Raw genomic sequence first — 17,364 nt, 5'->3', positions numbered from 1 at the left:
ATAAGTATTGGAACAATTGCCTGAATCTGTGTTTATTGTGTTATTGCTTAGATCTCTCTGGCCCCATGTCCTCTCTAGCTGCTCCTACCCACAATTCACTCTCATGCTACCTTGTATTTTTTCACAGCCACTGTAATCATCAAAATTTATATTTTGTAGGTATATACAGTGAAGCAAGATTTTTATTCTGCCATTCTTAGTTTCTTTTTTAAAACAATTCAAATCAGGTTGCATGATGTTTGCTGAATTACCCGAATCTACTTCACATCCCCTTTCACAGCAGGAAAGCTGTGACTCTTAAATAACTGCATGGCCATTTTAATGAAGCTCTTCATCTCTCAATTTTCTGACAGAAAGAGAAAGCTTTGATTCAATTAAATTTGAGGATAACTTTATAGCATGAGTATTATATAATGCTAAAATATCACTAAATAATCCAATATCAATATTCAAATTATAATAGTGCAAAAGTATAAGGACAAAAATTATTCAAGATATAAGAGACTTTTGTCTCCTCTACAAAGAGCAGGCTTCCCAATAGGAGGCATTTTAAAAGGGAAGTTTCCAGGTAAAAGCAATTCTAAACAGTCACATTTCATCATATACCTTTTAGGAAATAGCTTTGCTAATCACATGCCTGTATCAGTTGGACAAATACAAGTTTTAATTAAAATAAAAACACATGCTTCAAAATGGCAATCTGGGAAAAATAAGACAGGTTGGCAGGTAAAAACAGTTGTTGCCATGCAAGCCTGACAGCTTCAGGCTGATTCCCAGAACCCAAGCAGAAGAGAGAACCAATTGCTAAAAGTTGTCCTCTAGCTTCCACACTCATGCTGTGGTACAAACATACACATGAGCATGCATGTACATACACCACCAATACACACACACACACATACATACATACAATGATAATAAACTAATACATTAATTAATTAGTTAGTAAAATAAAATGAAAAAATTCAGGGTATATAATCCACTCTTAAGGACAGGATCCATGCCTGGCAGTAGATAGCCAAAATAAAACTAATTCAATGACATTTTTGGAGTTTTTTTTGTTTTTGTTTTTGTTTTAACCTTACAAGTCCTTTACATATATATCATAGTTTCTGGTGTTGTATTTTCATAGGATTCCTGTGTGTACAAACATGGGTGTCTCTGTGTCTATAGATTTTTTTCTTGTACTTTTTCTGTGGCTCATTTGTTTTTTCTGCATGTTTGTTTGTTTTTCCCTGTTCTAGTTTGTTTTTGTTATTTTTTTTAGATGGCCTGTTTTCTAGTGAAAGAGAGAAAGGAGGGTGCAGAATTGCATGGGAGGGGAAAACAGAGATAATCTAAGAGGAGTTGGGGGGAGGGAAACTAGTCATAATATATTGTACAAAAAATAATCTATTTCAATAAAAATAAAATGGAAAAGTAAATAACTGAGGGTTTTAAAACAAAGCAGTCCTATTGAAGGGATTTCAATAACCAAACCACCACTGTAAAGTAGAATATATAGATAGATATATCACAAACCCCAGTTTACTAACGCAGATCTACTTACAGAATGCTTAAATTCATTTAATTGCATTTGCAGATTCTGTGATTTGTCAAGCTCCTTTTTCATTTCATTCAGGGTCCGCTTATACTCTGTGACCTCTAGGCGCAACGAACGGCGTTCTACTTCAGTGGCATGCAGCCTTTGTGTAAACCCAAGTATTTGCTTTTGTAATGATGCAGTACTTTTCTGTCGTTAAATAAGAGTACATTTACAAACATCAACCACGGGTTTACTAAAAAATCAATAGCAATGAGCATTTTACTAAATTAAGTTTAACTCAAACATTATATAAAAAAATAATACTATCTACTTCTAAACCAAGTAAGTAAACTTAGTCAAGGAGCTTTAATTATTATTATTAAAGGTTTATGTGAAACTAAATTATTCATAAGCAATTTATTTAAACTATAAATGAGTCTGATACACATTCTAACCCACAAATCCTAAAGTCACTACTAAATGAAATAGCACATACCATAATGGGCATATGGCTACGCAAACCATATTTCAGGGCCAGCGTGTTCACTTTGTGAAGTCCACGGGCCAGCCTCTGAACCAGGGAATCTTTCTCTACATATGTTATGCTTCGGCTGCTATGCAGAGGTATGCTTTCCATTGCCAAACTAATTTTATCCATTAGTTTTGCAAAAGAACTCTTGGCTGCACCTATGAGTAAATGTCCACAAATTCTGGAATTTGGATCTTCAAAGGAAAAGAAAAGCACAAAATATGAGTTGCCTCATGTTAATTTTACAGTGTTACTGATCACAGTTGAATTTTTCAGTTATATAGTTCTCATGCATTTGTAGTCCCGTCCCCATCAAGCTTTACTATGAAGAGCTGAACACAGCTTGGCTCACAACTGAGCAGAACTCCTACAGGAAACTTCCTGAACTTACAGCCTGACCGTCACAGGGAACAACATCACTCTAGAAAGTCACTTCCCCTTTACTTTTCTAAAACTTCATATAAATTTTGTTTCTATTCATGATTATGACCGCTTATGACCTTGGTGCCATAATTCTTACATTCTCAGACAAGAAAACACAATTTTCTTTGTTCAGGAGATTTAAAATTATACAACTATACTTACTTATTTCCCCATGGGATTTCAGTAACCACCCTGTGTCTAGTAGGCTTGGGGGTCCCAGTAATGCTACACATCCTGCTTACTACCAGACCCTCAGGTCTGTAATTAATAACTGTGCTTAACGTTGATAAACAAAACTGTCACTACTCCTCCTACTAACTGATATTCCAGATATGGTGAATAGACCTACTTATGACTTCACAAAAGTTATGTAATTTCATTTTCCCTATTTTAAGCAGGTCTTAACCTGTCATTACTTGTCTTATAATGCTATCTGTGTGAAATGACCAGCACCAAAAGAGTCTTCATGTACAAATCTAGTAATGTGTATTCTACATTTCAGTAGTCTCTACTACTGGGAGTTTAATGTAAATCTTGACTTCCTATCAGAAGGGCAATGTTATCAAATCAAATTGTATTATGTTAATTGTGGGATAATATACAGTTCAAAATGAAACAACACTGAGGGCAAAAAATGGTCTCCTACGGCATTAAGAACTTCCTCCCTAATGCTCTGCATTCTCCCTTATAGACACTGTTTCTTCTACTCCTCAATGTATGGATAGAAGGATAAATTTTATATGCCACATAGCAGTCAAAATTTGAAAATCATACTGCTTCAGAGTTATACATAAAATAAAATTGCCAGTTTAGTAAAAGTATATTATTGTGCATATAAATTTTATTCTATTAGTTGTTAGTGCATTGACTTTTGAAAATATATGTAATATATGTTCATTCTATATGATACTTGTTATGGATATACTCTCAAAGAATGTCATGGACAAGGTCATACAAAGTTTAATTAAAATACATAATTTTTTGTTAATAATGAGTCATTTAGTAAGCAATGAATCACAAAAAATTACTAGCACAATTACATGGCATTTAGCACAAAATGTAGAACAGTTAGGCAAATAACTAAAAGCAAAACATATTAAATAATTCACTGTTCAGTGAAAGAACAATAAAATTTAATTTCTCCTAATATTCAATATCATACATCATTTCAATATCAAACATACATATTCTGTGTCTCCAGTTACACTGTATTCTTTTATTTGTCATCTTTCATTTCCAACTGTCCTATCTTCACTATGCCACTATATAGATATTTTTATATATTTGTTGGATATATCACATTCCATTTTACTTTCATTGAAGAGCAGCTGCAACAATACTGAACTCAAGAATGCATTCAAAAACACCAAGAGAAAGTAATATTAATTTTTATTTTATATCAAAATTACTTTTTAAGCAAATATAAAATATGATTTTAAATTTTTAAGTAATATAAAAATAACATTTTCAATAAAAAGAGCTTTAAAATAAAAATTCAACTAACTAAATTATAATACAGTGGGTTTTTTTTAGCTGTATCACTGAAATGTGTTTGGTAGACAATAACCACTAAGAAAGAGAAAATTAAATGACAATTCAATTCCACAAAGCATTCTTCTGAATTTTTAAGAAGTTGGGAAAAGACACATTCCAAGTTCCTGAGTGATGATCATCATGAACTACAGTCAGAACACTAAATAATTTATGTTTTAAGAAGCATTTTTTTCAAAAGAGCTCACATTATCATATGGAATACAATTTCATAATAAAAGAGGAAAAGATACTATAGTGCCAGAATTACATATTTATTTGCATGACAGAGAACAAAAGTCACTAGAAATCCTCTTGTTTACTTGTCTCATTTTAAAATGTATGTATAATATTTTTATGTTAAAGGATTTTGCTAGTCATTTTCCCAACTTAAATACTGTGACCTTTATAAAGAAGTAGATCACAGGTTACAAAATTACTATTACCAATAGAAGAGGCATGCTTTCACAACCACAAATAAATCTTCAAAACATATTTCTAAACAGCCAATTGGCCTAGCAATTCTAACCATGAAGGTTGTGGGTCTTCTGGAGTGGACAGGGAGTGACTTCAGGAGTCCTGTCCTTCAGCTGCAGCAAGTAAAGCAGCTTGATCTTTATTTGTCAGAGCAAAGTACAGATATGAATGTCCATGACGCTGCATGCAGTAAAACGAGAAGTCTTTAGAAAATATTACAGAAATCTATTGCTACTAAAAATACAACCACTGTATTGGAAAACTAGAAGTCTACAACGAATTTTCTAAAATGAAGCTTTTCCAATCAGAAAGAGTGAGCAAAGAGTAATAATGAATTAACAATAACGTGCATAAAAGCATCAATGATGAGCAATGTTAATAATTCCAGTAATGCTACTAATTTAACATTGTATTTTAAATGAGGTATCACACTATAGTCCAGGCTGAACTAGAAATTTCTATGTAGACCAGGCTTGCTCTGGAATCCTCCTGTTTATGTTTTATAGTTGCTGGTACCACAGGCATGTAAAACCAGGCTGACTAAAGTCTTAGTTTTTTTTTAATATACAGCAATAAATTCTTATTAACAGAAATACAAGTTCTCACTGTTGTGACCTTCCAAATATGAAACTCCAATCTTGACATGACCATAATTAGGCTTCTGAGTTAGGCCTTTTTAAGCTATGATTTCCACAAAGTTTGCCAAAGCATCCAATAGAAAGTAAATTGAGGAGCAACTTATTAGCAAGGGTGTGTTTGAGTCATCTAACTCCAAGGCAATTGAGATTTAATTATAGAGAAGATGTGTAATAACACCTACTGACATTCTACCTGTGACCATATACTCTTAGGTATATTCAGAGATATGTGCAGAAATCAAATCAAATACATTTGTTTCTATCTTTAAATTTTTGTTTTAGAGCAGTGGTACCAAAACATTTGGCTACCTATGTTCTATTCCCATAATGATTGATATTTCAGCCCTTCGATGAAAGTAGCATCCTCCCCTGTTTGAGGTAAATGATCTCTTGCAGGGCACACCATTTGGATATCTAGAAGAGGTAATTTATCTCAAGTGGGTAAACACTATCACAAAAGCAAAAAGGTTGCCACCTTTCCAGTATTTATAGAGGCAACATAAAAACTGGGGTCTCTGCCCATGGCCTATGAATACATCATCAAAGTTTATGAAAGTAGTGGTCACTATAAGTACTATCTAAAATGTGACTTCAAGTTCTCATTATTAAACTTCTGGTTTTGTGAAAAAAAAATAAAATCAGTATACAGGAAAAACATTAGTATACAAGAAAGAGATAAAACAATGGACATTTGCATATTCAGAAGATATGTCTACACAAGTTACTTTTTTCTCTAATAAACATTAGCTAGAAGCACCTATTAGCCCATGTCTTAGTTAGGGTTTCTATTGATGTAATGAAACACCATGACCAAAAGCAACTTGAGAAGAAAGGGTTTATTTCACTCACAGTTCCATATAACAGTTCATCATCAAAAACAGAGAGGTCAGGAACTCACACAGGGCAGGAAACTGAGGCAGGAGCTGATGCAGAGACCATGGAGAGGAGCTGCTTACTGGCTTGTTCACATGACTTGCTTAGCCCGCTTTCTTATAGAACCCAGGATCACCAGCCCAGGGATGGAACTACCCACAATGGGCTGGGCCCTCCCCTATCAATCACTGATTACAAAAATGCCCTACTTACAGGCTTGCCTATAGCCTGATCTTACAGAGCCATTTTCTTAATTGAGTCTCTCTCCTCTCAGATGAGTTTAGATTGTATGAAGTTGACATAGAAACTGCCTGGCACAGCCAGAAGTTACACATGAGAATGTTAAGACTGAAAAGGGGGCAGAGTCACATAAATAGCATATAACAGCACACACTTAGACACCAAATTCTTAGCCAATGTTCAACCACAGTCAAGAGCACATTCTCTCTTCTAGAAGATAGCTTATGTAAAATTCAGAATGCATTCTAAATGCCCAACTTTTAAAAAGAATCACTAATTGAATTTTCTTTAACCCAAGAATAAACACAGGCAACATGGTTATTTAACACAATTAAAAAGTACTACTTTATGTTGGCATACAAGAACACAGATTTCCTGGGGCTGGACAGAAAGCAGTCACAGTGATGCTGTCAATCTACAATCCTGATGCTTAAAGTGGTTTAAAGTTTCAGAAAGATCTTAAAGGGGAGGAATAGCTAAAAGTGGCTCAGGGGCAGAATGCTTACCTCAAATGCACAGGACCTGGGTGTGATCCCAGCACTGAAAGAAGGGAGGAGAGAGAAGAAAGAGGAAGTATGGAAAGTCTGGAAGAACACATAAGAAAATATATGAGCATTAAAATAAATATTCCTGAGTGGTTTTAGTAATCTCCTTTCTGTCTGTCAATTTTCCTACTCTGCACACTTGAAATTAACAGATAAGATGATGTGTGGTTACAGTGAGTGACTTCTTTGACTCATGATGTCAAGGGTCTTCCTTCTTGCGGCATAGACCAGTGTCTCCTTTCTTGTGGCCTAATCAATTTCATGTGTGTGTCTGTCCACTTATTGACTAGGGATATTTCAATTTGCGTTCACATTTCTTTTTACTATTATTAGTGCTGTGAGGATTTATGCTCACACCTCTATATAGATGCATGCCTTCATTTCTCTTAAATATATACATATATTAGAATGACTAGATTATAATATAGGCCAATGCCAATATTTTGAGAAACCACAAAACTCTGTTCCAAAGCAGCTCATCATTGTTACTCCAATAATATATGAATGCTTTCATATTTTACCTTTCCTCTGAGCAAACAAAATCCTGTAGATTGGTCAAGAACCAATGTGAAGATGATAAGGATGGCAGACTAGAAACACACTCTGGATTTTTATAGATCTCTAGACTTCCTATTGCTTAGAAGAGAGAAAATAACCAATTTGATTACAGTGCTTTAAGTGGGCCTTCCATAAATTACAAAGACAGCAGAACTGTGGCAGCCCCAAATATACAATATGATTTTATTAGAAAAAGTAATTTCCTCTTAATCTTTACATACTAATTAAAATAAAACCACCTCTCCTTTCCACTCATGTGTGTACACGGTTGCATGTTTGTGTACATGTGTACATGGTTGCATGTTTGTACATATGCACATGTGTACACACACATGGCAGTCAGAGGCTGACGTCTCACTTGGCTATTCTAACTAGCAAACTTGCTCTCGAGCACTGGTGTTACAGGCAGGCCATTATACCTACTCAGCCTTTACATGGGTGTTGGAGATCCAGACTCCAGTCCTTATGCTTGCAGAGCAAGTGCTTTACCCACTTAACCATCTTTCCAGCCCGAAAACTATCTCTTAAAGTGTTAAAACTGGGCCTGGAGAGATGGCTCAGCCATTAAGACTTCTTGCTGCTCCTGCAGAAGACCCGAATTTTGTTCCTAGCACCTACAGTGGCTCACAACCATCTGTAACTCTAATATCAGGGGAACAAGAAGCCCTCTTCTAACTTATGAGGTACCAGCACACATGTGGTGTACCTACATACATGTAGACAAATCATTCATACACCTAAAATACATAAATCTTTAAAAATTAGAGTTAAAACTGTATGTAACCTGAAAATTGCCCTGAAATTTTAAACCAATACATTTTTACTTCAAGTTTTTATAAATTTCTCTATTATTATTGATGCACTAATAATGAATAAAATATTTTCCTAAGCAAAGCCAAAAGAAGATAAAGACCATTTCATTCAAGTATTTCAGTAGTGTACTCAGTCTGCTAAAGTACTCTATGAGAAATGTCATACAACCATCCCTATTTTATACATAAAGAAACTGACACAATTTCCTTTTCTTTTCTGGCTGCATCTTTTGTCATACTGGGGATTGAACCTAAGGCCCCTTGTATGTTAGAAGCGACTGAGTTTAAACACAGAATTTTTTAACTTTTTATTTTCAAAGTCTCACTAAGTAAACCAGGATGGCCTTGAACTCAGTGTGTAATCAAGGCTAGCTTTGAATCTCTGATCTCAGAAACTGAGAATACGGGCCTGCAGCACCAGGCACACAGTGCATAACTTTAAATAATTTGTCCCAGCACCACACAGCTGGTATCAGAAGTCGTATTTACATCTAAAATGCTGTCTCCCTTAAAGTAAACTCCACCAATTTTAGCCTATAAAACTAATAATGTGTACCTTAAGTGTACAGAGATGTGTGTATAAGTTTTTACTAATGTTTACACTACTTTCATGGTAAAAGGAGAAAACTACAATTTAATCCCACTTATAGGGTAAATATCAAATAAGATGTTCTGTGGTATTATTTTTGTAAATTCTTTGTTTAGGGTTTTTTTTTTTTTTTGCTTTCAATTTGGCACAGATTTTTATTTATTTATTTATTTATTTTTATTATTTATTTTTTTATTTAATTTTATATAACAAAGTCCAATTAAATGAAAACAAACATTTATACACAATATTTGGGAATTTGGGCGTCGTTCTTTCCAAACTACTTCCTGCTGGTAAGGGGCGCTGTCTTGGGGGATTCGAAGAAGATTCAGATATCCTAGCTGTAGTCTGTAGGGCTGTTTTGTCCAGCTGTTTGGAATGTAGGATAGGGTTTATTTTTTAACTAGGTACATGGATATTTCTGCTTGTGAGTATATGCACATGGGTGTAGGTGCCTGCAGAGACCAGAAAGGGTGCTGGATCCCCTAAAACTGGAGCTGTGAGCGGCCCAGCAAGGATGCTGAGAACTAAATCCTGACTGCTTTTCCAGAGGTCCCAGGTTTGATTCCCAGAGCTCATGTGGGGATCACAACTGACTATAACCCCAGACTTACGGGATCTGGTCCCTCTTACGGCTTTCATGGGCACTGAACACATGATGCACAGACATACACACAGGCAAAACACCCATACACATAAAATTAAAATGCAAAAACTTAAATATATTCATTTCATCATAAACATGGCTATATTAGCTGTCAACACTTTAATTACATTTATTACACTCATAATTCCATGAAAACCATTTACCTTTAACTATCTGAAAATGTTTATTTTTCTCTAGTAAAATATCTATGTTTCTATTTGAATACACTTAAGAATGAAAATGCATAAAAATGTATTAATCCCTCATTATGTTTGGAAAAAATTCTTCTATTGTTCTGCATTAGTTTTCCTGTCGCTGCAATGAAAATACCTGACAGAAACAACTAAAGTGAAGAAAGATTTCAGAAATGTGATTACACTATAGCATGGGAGCCTGGTGGAGCAAAACAATTTATGCCACGCAAGCCAGGAAGCAAAATCCACCAAAAGTCCAATTATATTATCTTCTAAAACCATAATACACAACTTTAACTTTTATATTGAAACACAGAAAACCAAGAATAGCCAAAACACTCCTAAACAGAAAAGGTAATACAGGAGGCAACACAATACCTAATCCTAACTACACTACAGAGATCCAGTAACAAAACAGCATGGTGCGGACATAAAAACAGACAGAGCAATAGAGCAGAAGACCCAGATATAAGCCCACACAGCCTAGCCACCTGGTTTTTTACACTATTTCAAAACATACATTGAAGAGAACACAGCCTCCTCAACAATGGTGCTGGGGAAAGGAATTTCCACATTTGGAAAACTAAAACTAGATTCATATCTTTCGCCTTGCACAAAAAGTATGGATCACACATGGACTGGCCTGTCCAGAGACTGCCAGTGTCCTGGTCCCACCTCCACCTACGGAAGGAGAAGCCTGCCTTCCGGTGCCCTGCTCAGAGCCTCCTCAGGACTGGGGACTGCACACGGGGTAACCCGTCCCAACAGACCAGCCCATCCAGAGTCTGCCAGCACCCTAGTTCCACCTCCGCCCACTGGAAGAGGACAGCCATGGGAGTATTGGACCTGCTTGCACCCACCAGAAGAGAACCTTGGTACCATAACCAAAAGGAGAGGGAGAGACCCCCACTGGTACGCACTGGAAGAAGGGATAGGGGTAGATGACAGTATAAGAACCCAGTCAACAACAGAAAGATCAATATGACACCCCCAGAGTCTAGGGACTCCTCACCAGCAAGACCTTAACATCCTAACATAGATGAAGCAGAAGAGAACAATCCTAAAGACAACTTCATGAAGGTGATAGAGATTCTCAAAGAGGAAATGAGAAAATCCTTTAAAAAAAAAAAAAGTGAAAGAAAAGACAAACCAAAAATTACAAAAAACAATTCAAACAGTGCAAGGTTTGAAAGCTGAAACAGAGACAATTTAAAAAATAAATAAATAAATAAAACAGTCTGAGAGAATGCTGGAAATAGAAAAACAGGGTAAACGATCAGGAACTACAGATGCAAGCATAACAGAAGACAAGTGATGGAAGAGAAACTCTCAGGTGTTGAAGATACACTAGGAGAAATAGATTCATCAACCAAAGAAAATCTTAAGTCCAGCAACTCCCTAACACAAAATATCCAGGAAATATAGGGCACTGTGAAAAGATCAAACCAACAAATAATAGAAATAGAAGAAGGTGAAGAAACCCAACTCAAAGGTGCAGAAATAGTACTCAACAAAAATCATAGAAGAGGGATACTCCCTCAGAATAGACACATGGGGGAGGGCCTAGGCCCTATTCCAAATGATATGACAGACTTTGAAGACTTCCCATGAAAGGCCTCACCCTCCCTGGGGAGCAGAAAGGGGATAGGATGGGAATTGGTGGGGGTATCAGGGAGGAGGGGAGGGTGTGGGAACTGGGATTGACATGTAAAACAAGCTTGTTTCAAATTTAAACAAACAAAAAAAAGAATCAAAGACTTTACTATAAGACCTGAAGCTTAGAAACTAGCAGAGGGAAAAATCTGTAAAACATTTCAAATTCTAAACAGAAGGAAAGGTTTTCTGAAAAGTATTCCAGTAACAAAAAAGAAAAAAAAAGATAATTTTGATCAACTGGATTACTTACAATAACAACCTATTGTTTGGCAAAGAAAACAATCACCAGAGTAGACAGCTCATAGAAAACGTCTTTGTCAATTATAAACAGATAGTGAGTTAATATCTAGAATGTATGAAGTACTGTAAAATTAACCACCATTAAATGCATTGATGATCTGAATAGACAGTTCTCAATAGAAATACAAATGGCCTATAGGAACTGGAAAAACGTATTCACTGTCTTTAGCCATCAAGGGAAATGTGAATTAAAACCAATGTGAGAGTCTATCTCAGCCAGAGCACAGTGGCTATCTTTAAGAAAGCAGAATACAACAAATCCTGGAAAGGATGTGGGAAAGAGGAGCCTTTATATGTTGTTGGAAATACAAATTGATACACTCGCCATGGAGTTCAGGGTGGAAGTTCTCAAAGAACTAAAAATAGGACGACTGAGTGATGGAGCTACACCATAAAGATGCTTATACATCCATGTTACTGCTCCACTGGTCACTACAGATAAGCAATTAACTAAGCTTAGATAGCCCATCAACAATGGACAAATACTGTCTTTTTCTCTTATTGATTTGAGAAAAGGAAAGGGACCAGCAAAACAGGGTACGGGAAATGTTAGGAAAGACAGAAAGGGAAATAACATCAAAGTATAATTTCATATATGCATGAATTTGCCATAGTGAAACTCAATGAATAACTTTTAAAAATTAATTTTAAGATAATGTGGCTATCACATCTATTTATTACACTAAATCCAAACACTATTATTATGTTCTATCAAAAACATACATTTTTGTTTTGAATAAAAAGCAAAACTATAAAACCAAAATTCCTCATTTAATTTTGTTTGAAACAACCTGAAGAAATCATATTTTTATATATCTAAAATTATATGTATGTGCTTAATGTCATGTTTTCACTTAATCTTTTTAAATAATTAAAATTTTAACTTTATTTCTACTTCAAACACAGCATGCTAATGCTCTGCTAATGCATAAATATGCTTTCAGATTACCAACATCTTGGCTACACTTAAAAATAATCTGAGAATCATAGCTCCTGAAGAGAAAAGTCTAGGTTTAGACGTGAAATTTTAATGAAATTATTCTCATTTATATTGACCTATCTTTAAAATTTTAATTATATCTCGCATTATCATCCCTCTGTGCTTATACGTCCCTAACAGGGAAGCCTTAGCAGGTCAGGTCACACCAATGTTATTGCTAATGCATCACAAGGACGATGACCAGGCTGTGGTACAGCTCACTCAGAGTATGGCAACATTTCTTACAGCTTAGAAACACCATTACACCTTCCCTACACACACATGCACATAAAAATACACAACCTGAGTCAAAGGAAACAAATTTCAAAAATGCATGTATCATCAAATGAGATGTGGCATTTTCCCCTGGCTATTATTGCTCAAGCTTCTGAAACTTAAGGCCAGAAAACCAAAACCAAGTAACAGTGTCTCCATTACTCTAAAAAGAGGGAACTTTGGGCTGGAGAGACAGCTCAGGGGTTAAGAGCACTGGCTGCTCTTTCCAAGGACCCTGGATTAATTCCCAGCACTCACATAGTGGCTCACAACTGTCTGTAACAGTTCCAGAGGATCCAACACCCTGTTCTGGCCCCTGCTGGCACCAGGAACACACACGGTGCATAGATTGTATATCTATGGAGGCAAGACATTCACACCCATTTAAAAAGTTAAAATTAAAAGTAAATGAAAAAGAGAAAACTAATGGTGTGCCTTTCATAGGAAAAACAAATCACAAAGGGGTAAGAGTGGGATAGGTACTTTTGCCAAAAAAAAAAAAAAAAAAAAAAAAAAATGCCATTTGGGTTCCTTTATAAATAAAGACAAAGTTTGTCATCAAAATTTACTTTCATTTACTGTATCATTAAATACAGATTCAATGTGTGGCTAAATAAAAAAGACAAAATTAAAAAAAAAAACAGATGTATTTTCCTCCAAGACAATGTATGTATTAACATTTGTACTGTAAGGGATTTCTGGGCATTTTTTTAAGTATCCTTTGCATAGACATAAAAAGTGATCATACCGGTTTTACTGATGACTTCTTGCAGCTCAGCCATAGAACTGACAATCGCAGCAAAAAGGTCGGAACTGGTGAACCAAGTGAGTGCTTGTACACAACGTAACTGCTCCCTTTGATGTTCTGCAGAAGTGTAAGGACCCATCATGAAACGCTACAAGTTATTCAAATCCACACTTAAATTTCATAGCAGCGATCAGCAACTTAAGTAAATCAGACATTGTATGCCTAGTGTTCTCTACTACGGAAAATCTAGTTACATCTGACTAACCTAACATCAAATAACAAGCATTTCCTTTAGTTTTGGTTGTGTTACAACACCCTGATTCTTAGCAGCTGCTAAGGGTCGTGGGTACAACGGCCGAGCACTTGTTTCATGCAAGTTAGCCTTGGGGTTGATCCACAGGCATGAATTTTAAAAAGTTAACAACTAAATCTACTATTTCCTTAAAAATAGTAAAACACTCCAAAGAAATGTCAGCTGGAAATTAATATTTGCCTCATTTTTAAACAAGTTTTCAAGATGTTTTTAACTCTCATCATTTTATTCTGCTTTCATACTGAAAGCATGAATAACTGATTCTGGTAATTTTTAAGGTTCTTTTTTTGGGGTTGTCACAATTGAAAAACTGATGTATAAACTCTCCACTAGACCTTTAAAAAAAAGATAATTCAAACATAATAAAGTTAGACAATATTGAAATTATATATATTTGTTTCTCAATATCAGTTTACAAAAAATCAAGGATTTATACACATATACATCTGAAGATAAACTGGACCATGTTACATGATTTGACATATTACATAACTCTTTGAAGGTTTTGTATAATAGCCGACCACATGCACATTTATTTCACTTACATACAAACTTAGATTTTTTTTAAAAGCACAAATTATCTTACTTGGAAATTTATGCTTGTCTTTGGGCTCTCCTGTACACACCAGCATGCCTATGCCTTCTTTACAACTTTCCATCCAGGTAAAAAGAGAGGCACAAGATTGGCCCAACCTCTTGAGTCTGTTTGCTGCCAAAATTGCAATTGCACCTTTCCGGAACACACGAGTCAGTCCTTTAAATGGTTTTTTCTTTAGTTTGGCTTCTTCTTGTTTCTTTTCGTCTACTGCTGCCAGTGCCTGGGCTAGAGTTCTAATTTCCAGTTTGAACAATTCCAAGCCATTGAATTGCTCCTGGAGAAAGTCTCTCTGTGTGGACAAGGCACAGGACCTGCTATAGAGGGGATACAATGCACCGGCCATCAGTGCACATGCTGCCAGCAAGCACGTCTGTTCCCTCTGAGTCTTGGCCAATGCGCTTTTGAAATGTGAATTCTCAAGAACCAGTTGTTCATGTGAGTTTTCAATACGGTTCAATTTTTCCATGTTTTTTTCTGCAATTTCTTGAAATTTCTATAAAAGAAGTCAAATCACACATATAATCTTAGAACAAAGAAGCATTTTACTAATTTTCATTAATACAAAGAAATATACTTTGGCTGAAACTACTAGTTCCCTTCAAAAGATCTGTGTTATAAAATATCCAAATGGGCAACCGTGGGCCAGACAGCTTAGATCAGAACGTGCACACAGACCTCAAAAATCTCTTACACAGAAACTTTCCATAAGCCATAACACATAAATTTGCAAGTATTTCACAAATTTCCTGTGTACTTGCATATGAATACACATATGTAGAAAGGGAAATATGCTTTCTGGGCTTATTTTCTCCTTTCCACTCCCCAATAATTATTATTTCCTCTTAAACAGGAACTACACCAAAAACTGGGTGGGTTTTATAGTAAAAGATATTACTGTTGCCAAAATAAACAGAGTTAAATTAATGATGTAAGAAACAGCAATTAATCAACAGCCTGTCGTTTCTGACAAGCAGAGACTGGTGCTGAATATAAGCTCTTGTCTCAGCTTCTAACTTCCCAGCAGGACAGCACACAGCAGCCCTACAGCAGGAGGAATGGGCAGGGGTGAGCTGGGCCTCAGCAGCTCTCTAATCCTCTTTCCCTAATTCCCATTCTTAGATTTCCATTTTAACTTGAAACCAAAAATAAACATTAACTGAAAGAACCACATTTTAGAAACTAGAAATAAACTGGCCATCTATGAGATCTTATATGCAATCATTATGGTTTGTGGAGGTAAAGAAAAAAGTTGTTTTTAAACTAATAGATTCTACTTTACTATTCATTCATCATTCAGTGAATATTATAGACCACTCACAAAATTTAATATGCTATGAGAACAGAGAGATCAATCATCATTATGGCGCAAGGCTATAGTAGATACATGCCAGGTTGACACAGCACCAAAGGGCACTTGACAGAATGATGTTGACAAGCTTTTGAAGGGACATGACAATTAAAGGAAAAAGGGGAGTGAGTTATGCAAAAGAAAAAAATTTAAACCTACACCACTAATAAGGAGACCTGATAATAGCAACTCTTTAATAATTTAATCTAACCTTGCAAACAACCATGATTCAACAGCTGCAGTTAGATTTTCATTTTCAAAGTGAACCATCATGACATAGGCATGAACCTCTTTTTCACGAATAGAAAACTAAGGGAGTTCAATTCTAGTATGATAGTCATTTAGAAACAGAAACATTATTCTCAGTATCAGTGTGGCAAAGTCAAGTTCTGTCTTCATAATGAGACTCCTTCGGGACATTAAAGGAACCATTTCTCTTTGTACTACTGGCTTAAACTCTACTATGTGAAAAATTTAAAGTTGATCTTTGGGAGAGATATATGATGTCTTATTCAAGAGTTGCCCAGTGAACACCCAGAAGAACAAAAGGCACTTGTAAAATTCACATTGGCAGGAAAGCCTCAAAAGACATCAACATCTAAGGCAAGTCATGCAAACACTCGGCCACAGTGCAAGATGTGGTGGGCAGGGCTGGTAGCCAACAGCAAAATAATTTCAAGCTAGCAGACATGACAACAGAGGAAAATAAATCCTAGGAGATAAGTTTTCCAAAGACAGAAAGTAGGACACACTCAGATGCACAGGCAAGCAGGTAAAGGGAAAAGGAAAGAATAAAAGAAATCACTATTTGAAGGATTAATTTATTGTATGCCTTCCCTTCAGGAAAGGAAAAACAGAATTTTAGAAATGGACTTTCTATTGAATGGAACTGGAAATTGTATACCAAGTAAGGTAACCAAAACCCAGGAAAACCAATACCACATTAGTCTCTCTCATAGGCAGATCCTACTTTAGGATGTTTAGATTCGAGCGTTTAAGTCGGGAGTGATAGTAAAGGCCAGTAGTTAGAAGCAAGGGAAGGAAATAGTAGAAGGAATGTGATATGATAGTAGAGGTGAGCTATTGCCTGGGAATCAAGATTCACTAGACTCAATACAGGTTAAGTAAAGTTTACTCGTGGAGAATGCACTTTCACAAGATGTGGATGACTGCCCCAGACCTAATCCTACTCTTGGTCACATCCCCACCTGTGACCATGTCCACTTAAGTGTGGTTAGTGCTACAGGTGTGGAGGGGGACAGGGAGTGGAGGGGAATATCTCACTACAGTGAACAATACTGGAAGCAGAATGATTTGAGCAAGGATGTGGTTTAAGGAACAGGAGAGAAAAGGAGATAGAGGGATAGTTAGCAAAAGCTAAGGATGCATGAAAAGGTCATGTGAAAACTTATCTTACAAGCTAACTTCTAAAAAGTTCAAAAGGAAGCACCCTGCACAGATGGACAGTGCTGCTTCCAGAAGTCATGGTGCTAGATGTGGGTTGCTTCCTGATGAATTGTTAGTGAAGGAGGCTCCAAGGGTCTCTAAAAGAATACAAGCTACTACC

At 35.9% G+C, this 17,364-nt stretch overlaps 1 protein-coding gene across 1 annotated transcript in view; it reads right to left on the bottom strand.

The window, feature by feature from the left end:
- Positions 1-17,364, bottom strand: part of Ccdc171 (coiled-coil domain containing 171) — a 283,728-nt gene that overhangs the window by 155,575 nt on the left and 110,789 nt on the right. The window contains exons 15-18 of the mRNA XM_051188124.1: positions 14,438-14,942; positions 13,539-13,655; positions 2,022-2,248; positions 1,550-1,732 (exon numbers count right to left, since the gene is read on the bottom strand). Of these exons, the coding sequence (XP_051044081.1) occupies positions 1,550-1,732; positions 2,022-2,248; positions 13,539-13,655; positions 14,438-14,942 (1,032 nt within the window). The remainder of the gene's footprint in view (positions 1-1,549; positions 1,733-2,021; positions 2,249-13,538; positions 13,656-14,437; positions 14,943-17,364) is intronic.

This window comes from Phodopus roborovskii, unplaced genomic scaffold (genome assembly GCF_943737965.1).
Source record: "Phodopus roborovskii unplaced genomic scaffold, PHOROB, whole genome shotgun sequence".
In the NCBI taxonomy this organism is placed as follows: Eukaryota; Metazoa; Chordata; class Mammalia; order Rodentia; family Cricetidae; genus Phodopus; species Phodopus roborovskii.
Note: the sequence above shows the minus strand (reverse complement) of the source record. Positions and strands in the feature narration are given on the sequence as shown.